The sequence below is a fragment of the Mustelus asterias genome, chromosome 1, assembly GCF_964213995.1.
Source record: "Mustelus asterias chromosome 1, sMusAst1.hap1.1, whole genome shotgun sequence".
In the NCBI taxonomy this organism is placed as follows: domain Eukaryota; kingdom Metazoa; phylum Chordata; class Chondrichthyes; order Carcharhiniformes; family Triakidae; genus Mustelus; species Mustelus asterias.
In genome coordinates, this window is record NC_135801.1 from 38,626,482 (window position 1) to 38,640,497 (window position 14,016).

At 42.5% G+C, this 14,016-nt stretch overlaps 1 protein-coding gene across 1 annotated transcript; it reads right to left on the bottom strand.

Annotated features, from left to right (window-relative positions):
- Nucleotides 1–356: 356 nt before the first annotated feature.
- LOC144489723 (immunoglobulin J chain-like) lies at nucleotides 357–12,487 on the bottom strand. Its single transcript, XM_078207872.1, has 4 exons — nucleotides 12,349–12,487; nucleotides 8,636–8,762; nucleotides 7,076–7,156; nucleotides 357–739 (listed from the first exon to the last, which is right to left on the bottom strand). The coding sequence occupies exons 1-4, from the start codon at nucleotides 12,413–12,415 to the stop codon at nucleotides 505–507; spliced, it is 510 nt and encodes a 169-aa protein (XP_078063998.1). The 5' UTR covers nucleotides 12,416–12,487; the 3' UTR covers nucleotides 357–504.
- Between the last annotated feature and the right edge of the window lie 1,529 nt (nucleotides 12,488–14,016).

Genomic DNA, 14,016 nt, shown 5'->3' on the forward strand with positions numbered 1-14,016 from the left:
TTTTCTCGGTGGCACAGTGGTTAGCACTGCTGCCTCACAGCACCAGGGACCCAGGTTCAATTCCCAGCTTGGGTCACTGTCTGTGTGGAGTCTGCATGTTTTCCCCGTGTCTGCGTTGGATTTCTCCGGATGCTCCAGCTTCCTCCCACAGTCCAAAAGACATGCTGGTTAGTGCATTGGCCATGCTAAATTCTCCCTCAGTGTACCCGAACAGGCACCGGAGTGTGGTGACTAGGGGATTTTCACGGTAACTTAATTGCAGTGTTAATGTAAGCCTACTTGTGACGCTAATAAATAAAACCTTAATTGTCTCAATTTTGATTCTCATAAAACATGACACGTTTACAAGTGATGCATAATATGGAGAGCAGAGTTTATTATGAAACAAGATTTGAAGCATTTTATTCTCTGATCGAAGAAGGTAAAAGGCCAGTGTGGCTAACAGGTGAAGCTTAAAAGCCGTAAAGAAACAGGGGCAATTATTTGTATGATCTTTAGAATAATCTACGGAGCATCTGATATTGATGACAAATCTTTTGTTGTTTTAACAGGTGCCAGTGTAGGTTTTAGGTCCACTTGACCATGTACATGGGATAGATGTTGAAGAACAAGCGATCGTGAACGGTTTTGATAGTCCAGGCACGTTTTGTTGTCGTGGGCGTAACATTCATCCACAGGTGGAGGTTTGGGGTTGCACTGAGGTACTTGTGAAGATGCCTTTGGGCTGCAATTCTTACAGCTGCAACAAGATATATTATCAAAGATATAATTGTCATTGAATACATAGCCCTGATTCCTGAAAGTCATTAGATATTCAGAAAACAAATTTACATCACATGCAGTTAAATCTCTTTAGAATTAATTTCCTAATTCATTTAGCATGTTCAAAATGACTAGAAACTCTTTTACATGTAACCAATACCCATTTGTGGTGAATTCAATAGGATAATATACAATACAGTCAAACTAATGGTACAAGGTAGGAAGTGGGTGATTAATATTTATGTCCTACTGACAGTCAATCACATTGCTGGCAGGAAGGTGGTTCCAGAGAATCTACCAATATTTTCCCAAGAAGTGGAGTTCTTCAACTAAAAAACAATATAGGTCACCGCTGGGTAAAGCCTGGCTGAAAATCCTACTCGTAGCACTTTTGACCCTAGTCAAATTCTGAATGACAAAGTTATTGGGTGAGATCTAGTGGCTCCGTTCGCCATGGGTGCATTATGGCCACTAAATCTTGTGAGAGGGTCAAAACAGGATTTGTGCCAGTGGAGTCTCAGTTTGAGATCTTTCTCTCCCCCCCCCCCCCCCCCCCCCCCCCCCCACCGTCCCCACCCCCCACCCCCTCCCCATTGGCATGAATCTCATTTTCATTAGTTTGAATAAATTTAAATATACTTAAACAGCTTTCTGTTGTAGTTCCTGCCCATGCTGGAACCTCCCCCCTTCCCCAGCAGTCTGACGTCACGCCAGTGCAAATTACTACTGATTTTCAAAAGCGTAAATCAGTTGTGCTGACCACGCCAGGGGTTTAGAGGTGCCTGGAAATCCCGAGGGTTGAGGGTCAAGTCTGGGCATTGCCCCCAGCACCCTGGCAGTGCCATGTGGGCAATGGTGGGGAGGGTGGGGGGGCTAACCTTCCGCTTTTGGAGGGGGGGGTTCCCTTTTATATGTGGTGGGGGGGTTCCCTTTTATATGTGGTGGGGGGGGAGAGGGGAGATCCCCAATGACGTGGGGGGGGGGGGGGGAGAGTGCTCCCAGATACTTCTGTGGTTGGGAGGAAGTCGTCCCAAAGCTTGTGGGTGTGGTGCTCTTTGTCCAGGTGGAGGAGGAGGGCGGGTGAGGTGGGGTGGGGTGGGGTGGGATTTGGGCAAACTTATTTTAAATGCCCTTTACAGTTGACGCTCCAAATCCTTGGATCTATCAGCCCCCCCATCCCACCAGAGCGACAGGGTAAACCACGCCCCCAGAGTTTCTCTGCACAGAGTGCCATGATGTCTGGTGTGAACACTCAGCTGTGTTTCTGGAGAGAAGCATGCCTGGTTTCAGTCAAAGTCTGACGCTCCGACAAATTGTGGGAAAATTCCACCCAATGGCCAGAATTCTCCGGCCATTCACGCCCCAGCACCGCTACAAGCGAGGACGGAGAATTTGGCGCTCAGCCAAATCTCTGTTTACAGCAGCAGGATTTGAGACACTCACCTGAAGAAGGGGCTTGGAGCTCCGAAAGCTTGTGTGGCTTTTGCTACCAAATAAACCTGTTGGACTTTAACCTGGCGTTGTTAAACTTCTTACTGCAGCAGGACCAGAGAATCCCAGCCATTGTGGTTCCCCCTCCCCCCAATCTTTCATTGTTACCCTTCAGTTGATCAATGATTAGCTGAGATAGCCGATAAAAGGGATTGCAATGGGATTGGGATTGCTACTGGATTGGAAGAGATCACAGAGGGAAAAGTGACGCAGCTGGAAATGACAAATGGAATAACAGAGAAAGGACTATGAGCAATCAGAGAGCATAAATAGAGAGAGGGAAAGAATAACAGAGAAAGGGAGAGTAGCCGATACCAAAAGCAAAGAGACACTTATCAACAATAAAAACAACTTATATTTGTACGGTGGCTTTAAAATACTAAAATGCCCCAAGGTGTGAAGTGGATCAAAGGATATGGGGGGGAAGGCTGGATAAGGCTATTGAGTTGAATGATCAGCCATGATCATAATGAATGGTGGAGTGGGCTTGAAGGGCCAAATAGCCTCCTCTTGCTCCAATTTTCAATGTTTATGCTTCACACAAACATTATAAAGCAAAATTTGACACCAGCCATTTAAGGCAAGTAGGGCAGATGGCCAAAAGCTTAACCCATGAGGCGCACCTTAAAGCAGGAAAGATTGGTAGAGGGGAAAGAAGCTTTCAGAGGGAATTCTGTGGCGGGCGAGGTGGAGTTCCGGCGAATGAGTCAAATGGCCTGCTTCTGCGCTGTAACGTTTATGAATTATGAATCTATATTTGTCAGTATCACAGTCTCATAGGGTGTCATTTGTGGCTTTAGTTAGAACCATTAATGTGATGGGTGGAAACCTGTTTGCAGTGATTCAACATGGGCTTTCAGGAAAGACGGGAAGGGATTTGAGACATGCTCAGGGACTTTGGGGAGGAAAGAGAGGTTGGAGACAGGGAGGTAGTTTGAATGGCGGAGGAGTAAAGGGGTTGGTTTTTTTGGTGAGCGTGGTGATGATGGCAATTATCAAGGAGGGAGGCAGAGTACCTGGAAACAGTTAATAATATCAGCTAATACGGAGACCAAGAGACAAATTTCAGTGAGTGTAGGAACAGGAGATAAATCTAATGGGCAAGATGAGCCTGGAGAGGGCATGAGTGGAGATTGGATAGAAACTTGAGAAAGATGTGAGTTCAAGTCATTGGTAGGGAGGACCTTTAGAGGATGTTTAGCGTGATGGGCCAGTGGAAGGGAGGGAGGGATGTTTCAAAGACAGCTGATTGGATAGTCTCAATCTTACTGAAAAAGTCCATGCGATTCTTACACTTATTGGGGATAGGAGGTGATGAGGCCTGGTGCAGTTTATGATTCCTTCATTCCGTGGTAGCCTAGTGCATTTGACAATCCAGAGGATGGCTAAGGGTGATCCGATGACCACCAGGCTGATCACTGTGGTGTGCAATGACAGAACAAAGGAACAAAGAACAGTAGTAGGCCATTCAGCCCCTCGAGCCTGCTCCACCATTTAATAAGATCATGGCTGATCTGATAGTGACCTCAAATCTGCACTCCACCTACCCTCAAGAACCTATCACCTGCTTGTTTACCTCAGCCTTAAAAATATTCAAAGCCTCTGCTTCATCTCTTTTCAGGAAGAGAGTTCCAAAGACTCACGACCCTCAGTGAAAATGTTTAGCCTCATCTCTTTATTAAATAGGTGACTGCTTACTTTTAAACAGTGCCTCTAGTTCTGGATTCTCTTATAGGAGGAAACATCCACCTTATCAAGACTCCTCAAGATCTTATATGTTTGAAGTTGCCTCTTATTCTTATAAACTCCAGTGGAGACAAGCCGAGCCTCTCTAACCTTTCCTCAGAGGACAATCCACCCATTCCAGGAATTAGTCTGGTAAACCTTCCCTGAACTGCTTCCAATGCATTCACATCTTTCCGTAGATGAGGTCACCAATACTGTACACAGTGCTCCAAATGAGGTCTCACTACTGCCCTGTACAATTTAATGGAAGATGGGAAGATGAAATGAAAGCAATCAAAATTATAAAGTATTTTCTTAGCACAAGAATGAAAGAATTTCCTTGTCTGGAAGCTGGATTAGTAACTGAGGCAGATGCATTTTGGCTGGGGTAGGTGTAACCAGACATGCAGAAAACATTGAAGAATGGCACAACATAGGAGAAGCATGGGCTCCAGGGATTTTGCACACTGCACACTACACTTTAGATGGATGTGATGAAAAGGAAGGAAGTTGTCCTGAATCCACAGGATGCCCTCTAGACAACTCAGAAAGAAGTGGGAGTAGCCTGGCATGGAGATCAATGCCAGGAATCATGCCCAAGGATCTGGAATCAGCGCTGCAAAAGATTTGATCACTTCACATTGATCAAGCCAATGAATGTGTCTTCAAATGACTTATCCTGCCAACTGCACCACTGGCCTCAGACACTGTTCGATTCAGTATACCCCCAATACTAACCTATCAATAATCTTTATCACTGCACTCTCACACCTCACATTCATTTTCTCCACTCTGCCCTTATACACTACATTGCTGCAAGCCTCACACACACACCTCACAGTCATTCAACCATGGCAGAAACATCAACCAAACACACTGCACCACACTCACTGACACACTTTTCTCTCTCTCTCTCGCAAGACAAGATGGCACAGAGCTGGAGGCATCAGGAGCTAACTGGGTGGAAACAAACCCTTACTCCCATGGAGGAGATAGTACAGGCTGGTTCATTGCTGAGGCTGTGGCCAACGACGGAATGGAAACCATTGAAGATGAGAGTATCCTCAGAGCTAATCCTCCTTCCCAGATCCCACCAACTCCTCATCCCACAATCTCCTCGGGTTTACAAGTTGCAGATGGTGGAAGAATGTATCTCTTGCTTTCCTCACACCATAACCTTAACTTTCTGCCTTTCTATCAATCTCAAAAAGTGCAACCTAATCAGACAGTGGAGGAACCGCGAGAAGACAAGATGCTGAAAGCACATTGTCACTCAACTGCATACTTGCAGCCACCAGCTCACATTCTACTGTGTGCATAAGTTAAAGCATAGCACAGAGGCAGAAGGATGTCATGTGGTGCAGTGGGTAGTATCCCAGCCTCTGAGACAGAAGCTCTGGGTTCAAATCCTCCTCTGGGTCTCGATGGCCACATTATGAATGTACCTTCTGTGGCCAATCAGATTGATTATCAACCTGCAAACCTTTCCAAAGTTACTAAAGCAGACAATAAGAGGGGGAGTGTCTCCTGTTCAGCATTGCTTACTACAGACTTGCAAGCTGTAGCTTCTGATGACAGGTTAGAAATCTGTTCCAGCAGAAACTAACTGCAGAAACAAACATAAGTTGGCACTTCATCTGTCTGGTGTGCCTCTGGGCTGGGAAAGGATTCAAGAACAGCATAGATAGAGGCAGATGAGACACCAGAGCTTTGTACAGAACCTGGAGGTACGGTAGCGCAGTGGTTAGCACTGCTGCTTCACAGCTCCAGGGTCCCGGGTTCGATTCCCGGCTCGGGTCACTGTCTGTGTGGAGTTTGCACATTCTCCTCGTGTCTGCGTGGGTTTCCTCCGGGTGCTCCGGTTTCCTCCCACAGTCCAAAGATGTGCGGGTTAGGTTGATTGACCAGGTTAAAAATTGCCCCTTAGAATCCTAAAATGCGTAGGTTAGAGGGATTAGCAGGTAAATATGTGGGGGTAGGGCCTGGGTGGGATTGTGGTCGGTGCAGACTCGATGGGCCGAATGGCCTCCTTCTACACTGTAGGGTTTCTATGATTCTATGATTCCATACTTCTGGACCCAACTGTGATACAGTGTCTGATGGCCTGTGGGCAGGATCTTGAGCCCACATTCGCTGTCCTCAAATGTATGCTACATATAACACCTCAAAAGCAGCTATAAACCAGGAAATGAAAGGAGGGAGGAACTTAAGAAAATTACAGTCGCCAGAGAAGTGGTACTGAGTAAATTGTTGGAGATTTGGGAAGGTCCCATTAGATTGGAAGATAGCAAATGTAATTCCATTATTCAGAAGGGAGAGAGACAGAAAACAGGAAATTACAATCTAAAATCTGTCATAGGGAAAATGTTAGAAGCCGTTATTAAAGATATTATAGCAGGACACTTGGAAAAATTCAAGCACTCAGGCAGAGTCAACATGGTTTTGTGAAAGGGAAATCATTCTTAACTAATTTATTGGAACTCTTTGACAAAGTAACATGTGGGCCGGAATTCTCTGGCCGTTCATGCCGGTGGGATTCTCCTGTTCCGCCAGTAGTGCATCCCCACCCGTGGGTTTCCCGCCAGAATGGGATGATGTAAATGGGAATTCCCATTGACAGCGGTGGGACCAGAGAATCCCATTGCTAGCAAACAAAGTGCCACCTCCTACCGGTGAATCTTGCCCGTGCCGTGGATAAAGGGGAACCAGTGGATGCACTGTGATTAGGTTTCCAGAAGGCATTTGATAAAGTGCCACATCAAAGATTACTGCAGAAAATAAAAGCTCATATTATAGGGGGTAACATATCGACATAGATAGAAAATTGGCTAGCTAACAGGAAGCAAAGAACAGGCATAGATGGGTCTTTTTCTGGTTGGCAGGATGTGACAAGTGGTGATCTTCAATTAAAACTATCATACTGTTGCTTCTGAATAATCTGATCCATTTGAAAGAGGCAACATTTTTACAAGGAACTAATACTGGATAACTGAACTGCTGGTTTATACACCACACACAGAATACATTGCAATCATCATTCCAATTCAGATTTTACAATTATACATTGCAAAAGTCATAAAAATAATAGTGATCATACAAATCTGAAATCCTGTAGACAAACTTGGTCCGAATCGGGGAGGTTGGATCTGAAATGTTCTCTCTGGTTCTCAGGGGAACTCTGCAATGAAAGAGCAATTAATAGTCATCCCGAGATTATCAGAGACCCTCAATATATGCTTCTAGATCATTTTGTGTGTGGAAAGTTTCATTGTGGATGGAATTTTATCATGCTGTTAAATAAAATCAAGCATTTAAAGTTCTTTATGATAAAGCTGAATAGCAATGCTGAAACTGAGGACAAGCTGGATAATCCATAGAATAAAAGGTTGGTTATATTGCTCCTTTTAAGTAACCTTAAACTTCACAATTAGGCAATGTGTGTAACATGACTCAAACTGAACCTACGTCCACTTGAGTTTTTCTTTCTGACGTGATCGTGAAAGGTAGTTTCACATCAACTGAAGAACTCATTGCGTAATTGAAACCGATTGAGTAATTCAATGACTTATTGGAAGAAATATTGTAAAGCTGTACTATGAATAGAATACTGGGGGAAAGAACTCTTGAATTAATTAAGAATTGATTCTGTGCACAATGGGGTAGGGCTTTTTGGAATGGATAAAACTGAGATGTGATGAAAGGTCTTCCTCATCTTGTGATCAATTGGTATGAGCTTGTTTTCCATGGTCTGATTTTCCTTCCAGTCGCTACATCTCCCATTAACTGCTCATGTAGCTCCATGCCCAACAACCTGGACAGGTTCATCCAGTGAAGGGGAGTTCAACCAACTGCAGTAATCTAGTTGGTGGTGCTACTGTTTTCCATTTTTCTTCATAGGATCATAGAACCTCTACAGTGCAGAAACAGGCCATTCAGCCCATCGAATCTGCACAAACTCTCCAAAAAAGCATCTTACCCAGGCCTATCCTTGCCCTATCCCGTAATCCCGCACATTTACCATGGCTAATCCAACTAACCTACACATCTTTGGACACTCAGGGGAAATGTAGCATGACCAATCCACCTAACCTGCACATTTTTGGACTGTGGGAGGGAACCAGAGCACCCAAAGGAAACCCATGCAGACGCAGGGAGAATGTGCAAACAGACAAGTCAGTCACCCAAGGCTGGAATCGAACCCGGGTCGCTGGCTTTTTGGTTCATTGCAGCAACAGTTTGTCATTTCTTTAGGAGAAATCCTACAAGAATAATTAGCATCAAAATTGTGCACATTGCTTTTCCTACCACTGAAACCTTTTAAACTGGTAATAGAATTCCTCAGAATTCTGATAGTTTTATATGTAGAAATGGAGGAGTGTATTTGACAGATTCTCCAGCCTCCGTGCTCTTCATGGGAATGAAATTGTTTTGTTGGACAGTGGTGGTGGGATGGTTGTGTCCAAATCCCTATGTTTCTGACAGGAGAGCTATGTTATACCTGGCTTTCAGTCTGAAAGATGACATTTCCACATGATGCCTTTTCCACATATTTTCTTGTGTTCACAGTGCAAAACTGTCTCTAATCAGTTTCTAGTAATCTGCCTCTCCATTTAATTTAATTTTACTGTACGGTGAATATGATCAGAAATCAACTTACATAATTTTTATATCTCTTGCAACATGTTCCACTCTTGCACCGGTCGGGTATTCAGTTACAACCATTCGGGATTTCACTTCTAACAGCTTACATTTTGATGAAACTAGAAGGTGGCTGTTGGGGTCAACTGTAAAGATAGACATAGTTACCAGCTCTCTAAATCTGATGCAGTATCATGAAAAAGAGGAACTAATACTTCCTGTATTGAAGCCCAGATGTAATTTCAGTCAGTGGTATGAGTAATGGTCTGGTATGAATGTTGAGCTCTTGCTTATCAAATGCACACACTGAACCTCTTGTTGTCAAAGTGAATGGCAAAGGACCAGTGCTATTTAACAGGAGTACATTGACGGACTGGGAATCACATCGTCAGGTCACAAACTAAAGAAAAAGCTGCTGACCAGTATTCTAAGTGGCGATAAGAGCCACTCCTGAATGTCGAGGGTTTGACAGCATCTGTTAATAGGAACTTTGCTTTCACAGACATTGCTGTGGTTTCAGAGCATCATTATCGTATGTCTGGAAAAAAAGTAACATACCAAGGGAGATTCTAGATTGTAGAGTGAAATTATAAACTTGTAACTAACCGATTAATTATTCAATTTATTGTATCCTTCACAACAGTGGAAACTGCAGCGATATTAATCAGAAGGAGGCTAACAGCTTAATAGGAATTCAGTTAGATTACTGTACGGTATTGGGCTCTACATTATAGGAAGCATTCTGAGGCTTCAGAATGAAGAAAGAGTAAATTAATTGCCTGGAATGAGGAAATACAAATGTCATCCAGAAAATGCTTTGATTTGTCTTCCTCGGATTTAAAGTGGGTGTTATCATGCTTCCCCACATTGGGCTGCATTAGTTTTTCTCTATCATTTAATCCATCAACGTCTCATTCAGACTTCCTGCTTCCATCTCCGTAACTTATGGTGTTTTCTAACATTGCGTCATCGGTAAACCTGTTTCGTAACTTCTATTTCTTCATCTAAGTCATTGATTACATGTGGAAAAAAACCTATGATCCAGTTCAGATCCTTGGGCAACACCATTTCTTACATCCTGCCAGTCAATTATTTTATCACTATTATATGCATGCAACCTCCCATACTATGACTTTACCTTTGATATAGGGCAACATTTAATGCCTGCCCCAGTGTTGGGTTTGGTGATGTGTGGGGTGTGTAATCAGGCAGGAGGATGGTAGAGGGAGACTACACTACCTTCCTACTTCCATCCTGATTAAATCCATAGTGGCAAGTCCCATGGACGACCTAGCTGTCAATGGAGGTCTTTAAGTCTATTAATGCTGACTTACAGGCCGCATCCCACCACCACTGGTATTCATACTGTGGTGGGTGGGGGGCTCACCATATGGAGAGCATGAAAAACCAACCTGCGTGGAGTTTCCTCCCAACTCCAAGAGGGGTCCCTTGTTCAAAGGCACTCAGTGCCTGGTCGAGGGACTTGGTAATGGGAAGCTATTCCTCAGTGAGCACAGCAATTAAAAAACAATGTAAAATTTTTCTTAACAAAAAAGAACAACACGACTTGCATCTATTTTCATAAAACAACGCATACTTTCTTATTAAAGCAAAATACTGTGCAGATGCTGGGAATCTGAAATAAAAACTGAAAGTGCTGGAAATACTCAGCAGGTCTGGCAACATCTGTGGAGAGAGAAAGAGTGTTAATGTTTCGAGTCGAGCGTTACTCTTTCTTATACTTTCTTATCTTTTGGACTTATTGAAATGCATGTTTTTCAAGTTGAGAAGCAGAATTTAGCTTTCTTTTAAATAGTTTTGTATGTGGTTTGACAATTTTATATTTTAGTTTTGTACAATTTGCTAAAAGGTTTGTTTTTTATATTCCTGTACTTTGAAACTCTTTTTTCATTATTTTGCTATCATTTCTTAACTTTTGATAAGCTTTGACGTTTTGTTGAAAGCCTTTATTTCTTTAAAAATTGTCTTGAGTTAGCCATGTTTGTATTAATCTTTCATTTTATTGTAATAATTTTAATTGTGCCAAGTTACAGATCTTGAATTTGAATAGCCTAATAGTTTTCTATTTTATGACTAAATAGTTTTCTATTTTATGACTAAAATGTTTCATTGAGCATCTGTGTCCAGAATGAGCACTTGGCTCACAACTGACACTGTTTACTTAGTATTAAAACCCTTGTCCGGATTGTAAAAAAAATTATATTTCAATTATGCTGCCGCATTAATAAAAATGTATAACCATAAAAAGAGAGGCTGAGTAGCCTATATAGCCCCTCAAGACTGCTCTGCCGCTTAACATGATAAAACTGAGCTTTTGCCTTACTCAGCACAATATCACTAGAATTCCCGAGAGTTCAAAAATCCATTTATCCCAGCCTTGAACATAAACAATAATGAAGCATTTACAGCCGTTTAGAGTAGAGAATTCCTAAGATTCACAAACCTCTGTGTGAAAACATTTCTCCTCGTCTCAGACCTCAATGATTGACTCATTTTCCTGGGATGTGCCCCTGTTCTATATTACCCATGATGTGGAGATGCCGGCGTTGGACTGGGGTAAACACAGTAAGAAGTTTAACAACACCAGGTTAAAGTCCAACAGGTTTATTTGGTAGCAAAAGCCACACAAGCTTTCGGAGCTCCAAGCCCCTTCTTCAGGTGAGTGGGAATTCCCACTGACCTGAAGAAGGGACTTGGAGCTCCGAAAGCTTGTGTGGCTTTTGCTACCAAATAAACCTGTTGGACTTTAACCTGGTGTTGTTAAACGTCTTACTATATTACCCAGCCAAGGGAAACAACCTCTCAATCAAGCTTCCTCAGAAACCTGTATGCTTCAACACGATCCCTTCTCATTCTTCTAAACCCAAGAGAAAATAGGCTCAGTTTACTCAGTCTCTCATCATTAGAAAGCCTCTCATCCCAGGAGCCAATCCAGTGAACCTTCACTGTACTGCCTCCAAGTATATCCTTCCTGAGATAAGGAGACCAAAAAATGTGCACAGTACCCCAGGTGATCTCATCAAAGTCCTATACAATTGTAGCAAGAGTTCATTATTCTTGTACTTCAATCACCTTTCAATAAAGGCCAACGTACCATTTGTTTTCCTAATTGCTTGTTGCACCCACATGCTGACTTTTGTTTCTCATGTACAGGTATCATTTTTTAAAACATGCCTTTTGGTGTGACTTATAAGATTGTCGAAAGGGACTGGTACTGTCACTTTCTGCAGAACATGACATTGAGCCAAAGCATTATCTGCCCTCACGAGCAGACATAAAGATTCTCATGAAAATGATCAAATGCGAGCAGGGGAGTTCTTCCAGTGTTCCGATTACCTTTTTTCTCTCAACCAACATCATTAAAACAGCTCAGCTCATTAAAAGAACAGTCCTTGAACAAGTGGTCCATTTTGCATTTTGCTTAATCTGTAGCAAACTTGCTGTAAGAAACTAAAAATGTTTTGACATGCTTGTTCAGATGTGGCAGGATGGACTGACGGATAAGTTAACAACTATCAGAAATGAACATTGAAAATTCAATCTATGGCAACGAGCTTCAGTGCTTATACCACTATCCTCACTTCAGTTCACCAATGCTGTATCTAATTATCATGGACAATACACTAGTCTTCCTATATCTCTGGGCTAACAAAATAGGAAGTATTTACTCATCATATGCCATAATGCAAAACATAATAATTAAAACATTACCTGCTACAAGAGCTGTGAAAAGGAGAACTGTTGCTAGTGGACCTAGCATATGTTTAATCTTCATCATGTCTACTTCAGCGATCTTCCTTTAGTGGGGCAGCTGTTCACTTGGCCACAACTGTAGCCTAAACAAAATGAAACAGCAAACTGTTTTGCCTGTCTTATGGGTTTGTTTCTTTTAATAACTCCAGGTTAGTTTCTGTTCCATTTTAAGAAGTCGCTGCAGTGTAGAAAGAAGATGCCAGTTATCCTGTCTTTGATTGTGGGCATTTAAAAAAAAACAGAAATCGTCCTTAGAAGTCTATTTTGTACCTTCACTCTCCATGACTATTGTATAATATGGAGAACAGGACTGTGCACAGCACTCATTTGAGTGAGATTTAAACAAGGTTCCCTGAAAGTTTAATAATCAGGACGATTTGTAAAGGGTAAGCTTGCCTAATGAAATTTGTCGAACTTCTTGTTGAACTTTTTGAGGAGCTGACTAATGTGGTAGATAAGAGAAACTCCATGGACTTTGAGAAGGCATTCATTAAGGCTGTGCATAAAGGATTGCTAACAAAAATGAGAATGCATGGAAGTGGAGGCAACTCATTGATATAGGTAGGGAACTAAAGGTTAGGGGTCAGAGACGATAATGGTTACAAAAACAGAAAAATGCTGGAAAATCTCAGCAGGTTTGACAGAATCTGTGGAGAGAGAATAGTGCCAATGTTTTAAGTCTAGATGATTCTTCGTCAGAGCTGATGGTTAGCCTATCAATAGGATATCAGCCAAGGCTCAATGGGTAGTACTCCTATCTCTGTGTCTGAAAATCCTGGGTTCAAAACTCAATTGAGAGACTTGAGCAAATAATCCAACTGCGGTTCGAATGCAGTACTAAAGGTGTGCTGCATTGTGGGAGGTGCCATCCTTCAGAAAGATGTTAAACTGAGGCCCTGTCTGCACTTTCATGTACATGTAAAATATCCATCATTATGTTGAAGAAAAGCCGTAGGGTTTCTCTCTGCCCTGGCCAATATTTATTGCTCAACCGAGAGACCGATTATATCAGTGGTTCCCAAACTTTTTTCTCTAGGCCGCACTTACGGAATAAAAATTTGCTCGTGCCACACCGAATTTTGTATTGATAAGAAATACATTCAAAAACAACTCCTAGCAGTGCTTGATTCATAACATAGAACACAACTACTTAATAATATGATCATGGGACATCGTCCTCAGCATCACTTGATGCTCTTAGAAAAATCATAGAAACTCTACAGTGCAGAAGGAGGCCATTCGGCCCATCGAGTCTGCACCGACCACAATGCTTGGTCGGTGCAGACTCTTGCTCTCACTTTGGAAAAATATCTATCCATGTTTAAATGTTTCTTTGATTGTCCTTGAATCTTCCCGCCACACTTGCCATCCTCTCTCGCTGCACCAGTGTGGCGCGCCGCACCCTTTGGGAACCACTGGATTATATATCACAATGTTATTTGTGGGACCTTACTGTGCGTATAATGGCTGCTGTGTTTCCTACATTACAACAGTGACTACACTTCAAAAAGAACATAATTAGCTGCGTGGTACTTTGGACTATTCAAAGTTCATTAAAGATGCTAAGTCAGAATGTGGCCAACGCTATCCCCAAAGATCTGTCCCAGAGTCTTAGTTTTAATTTAT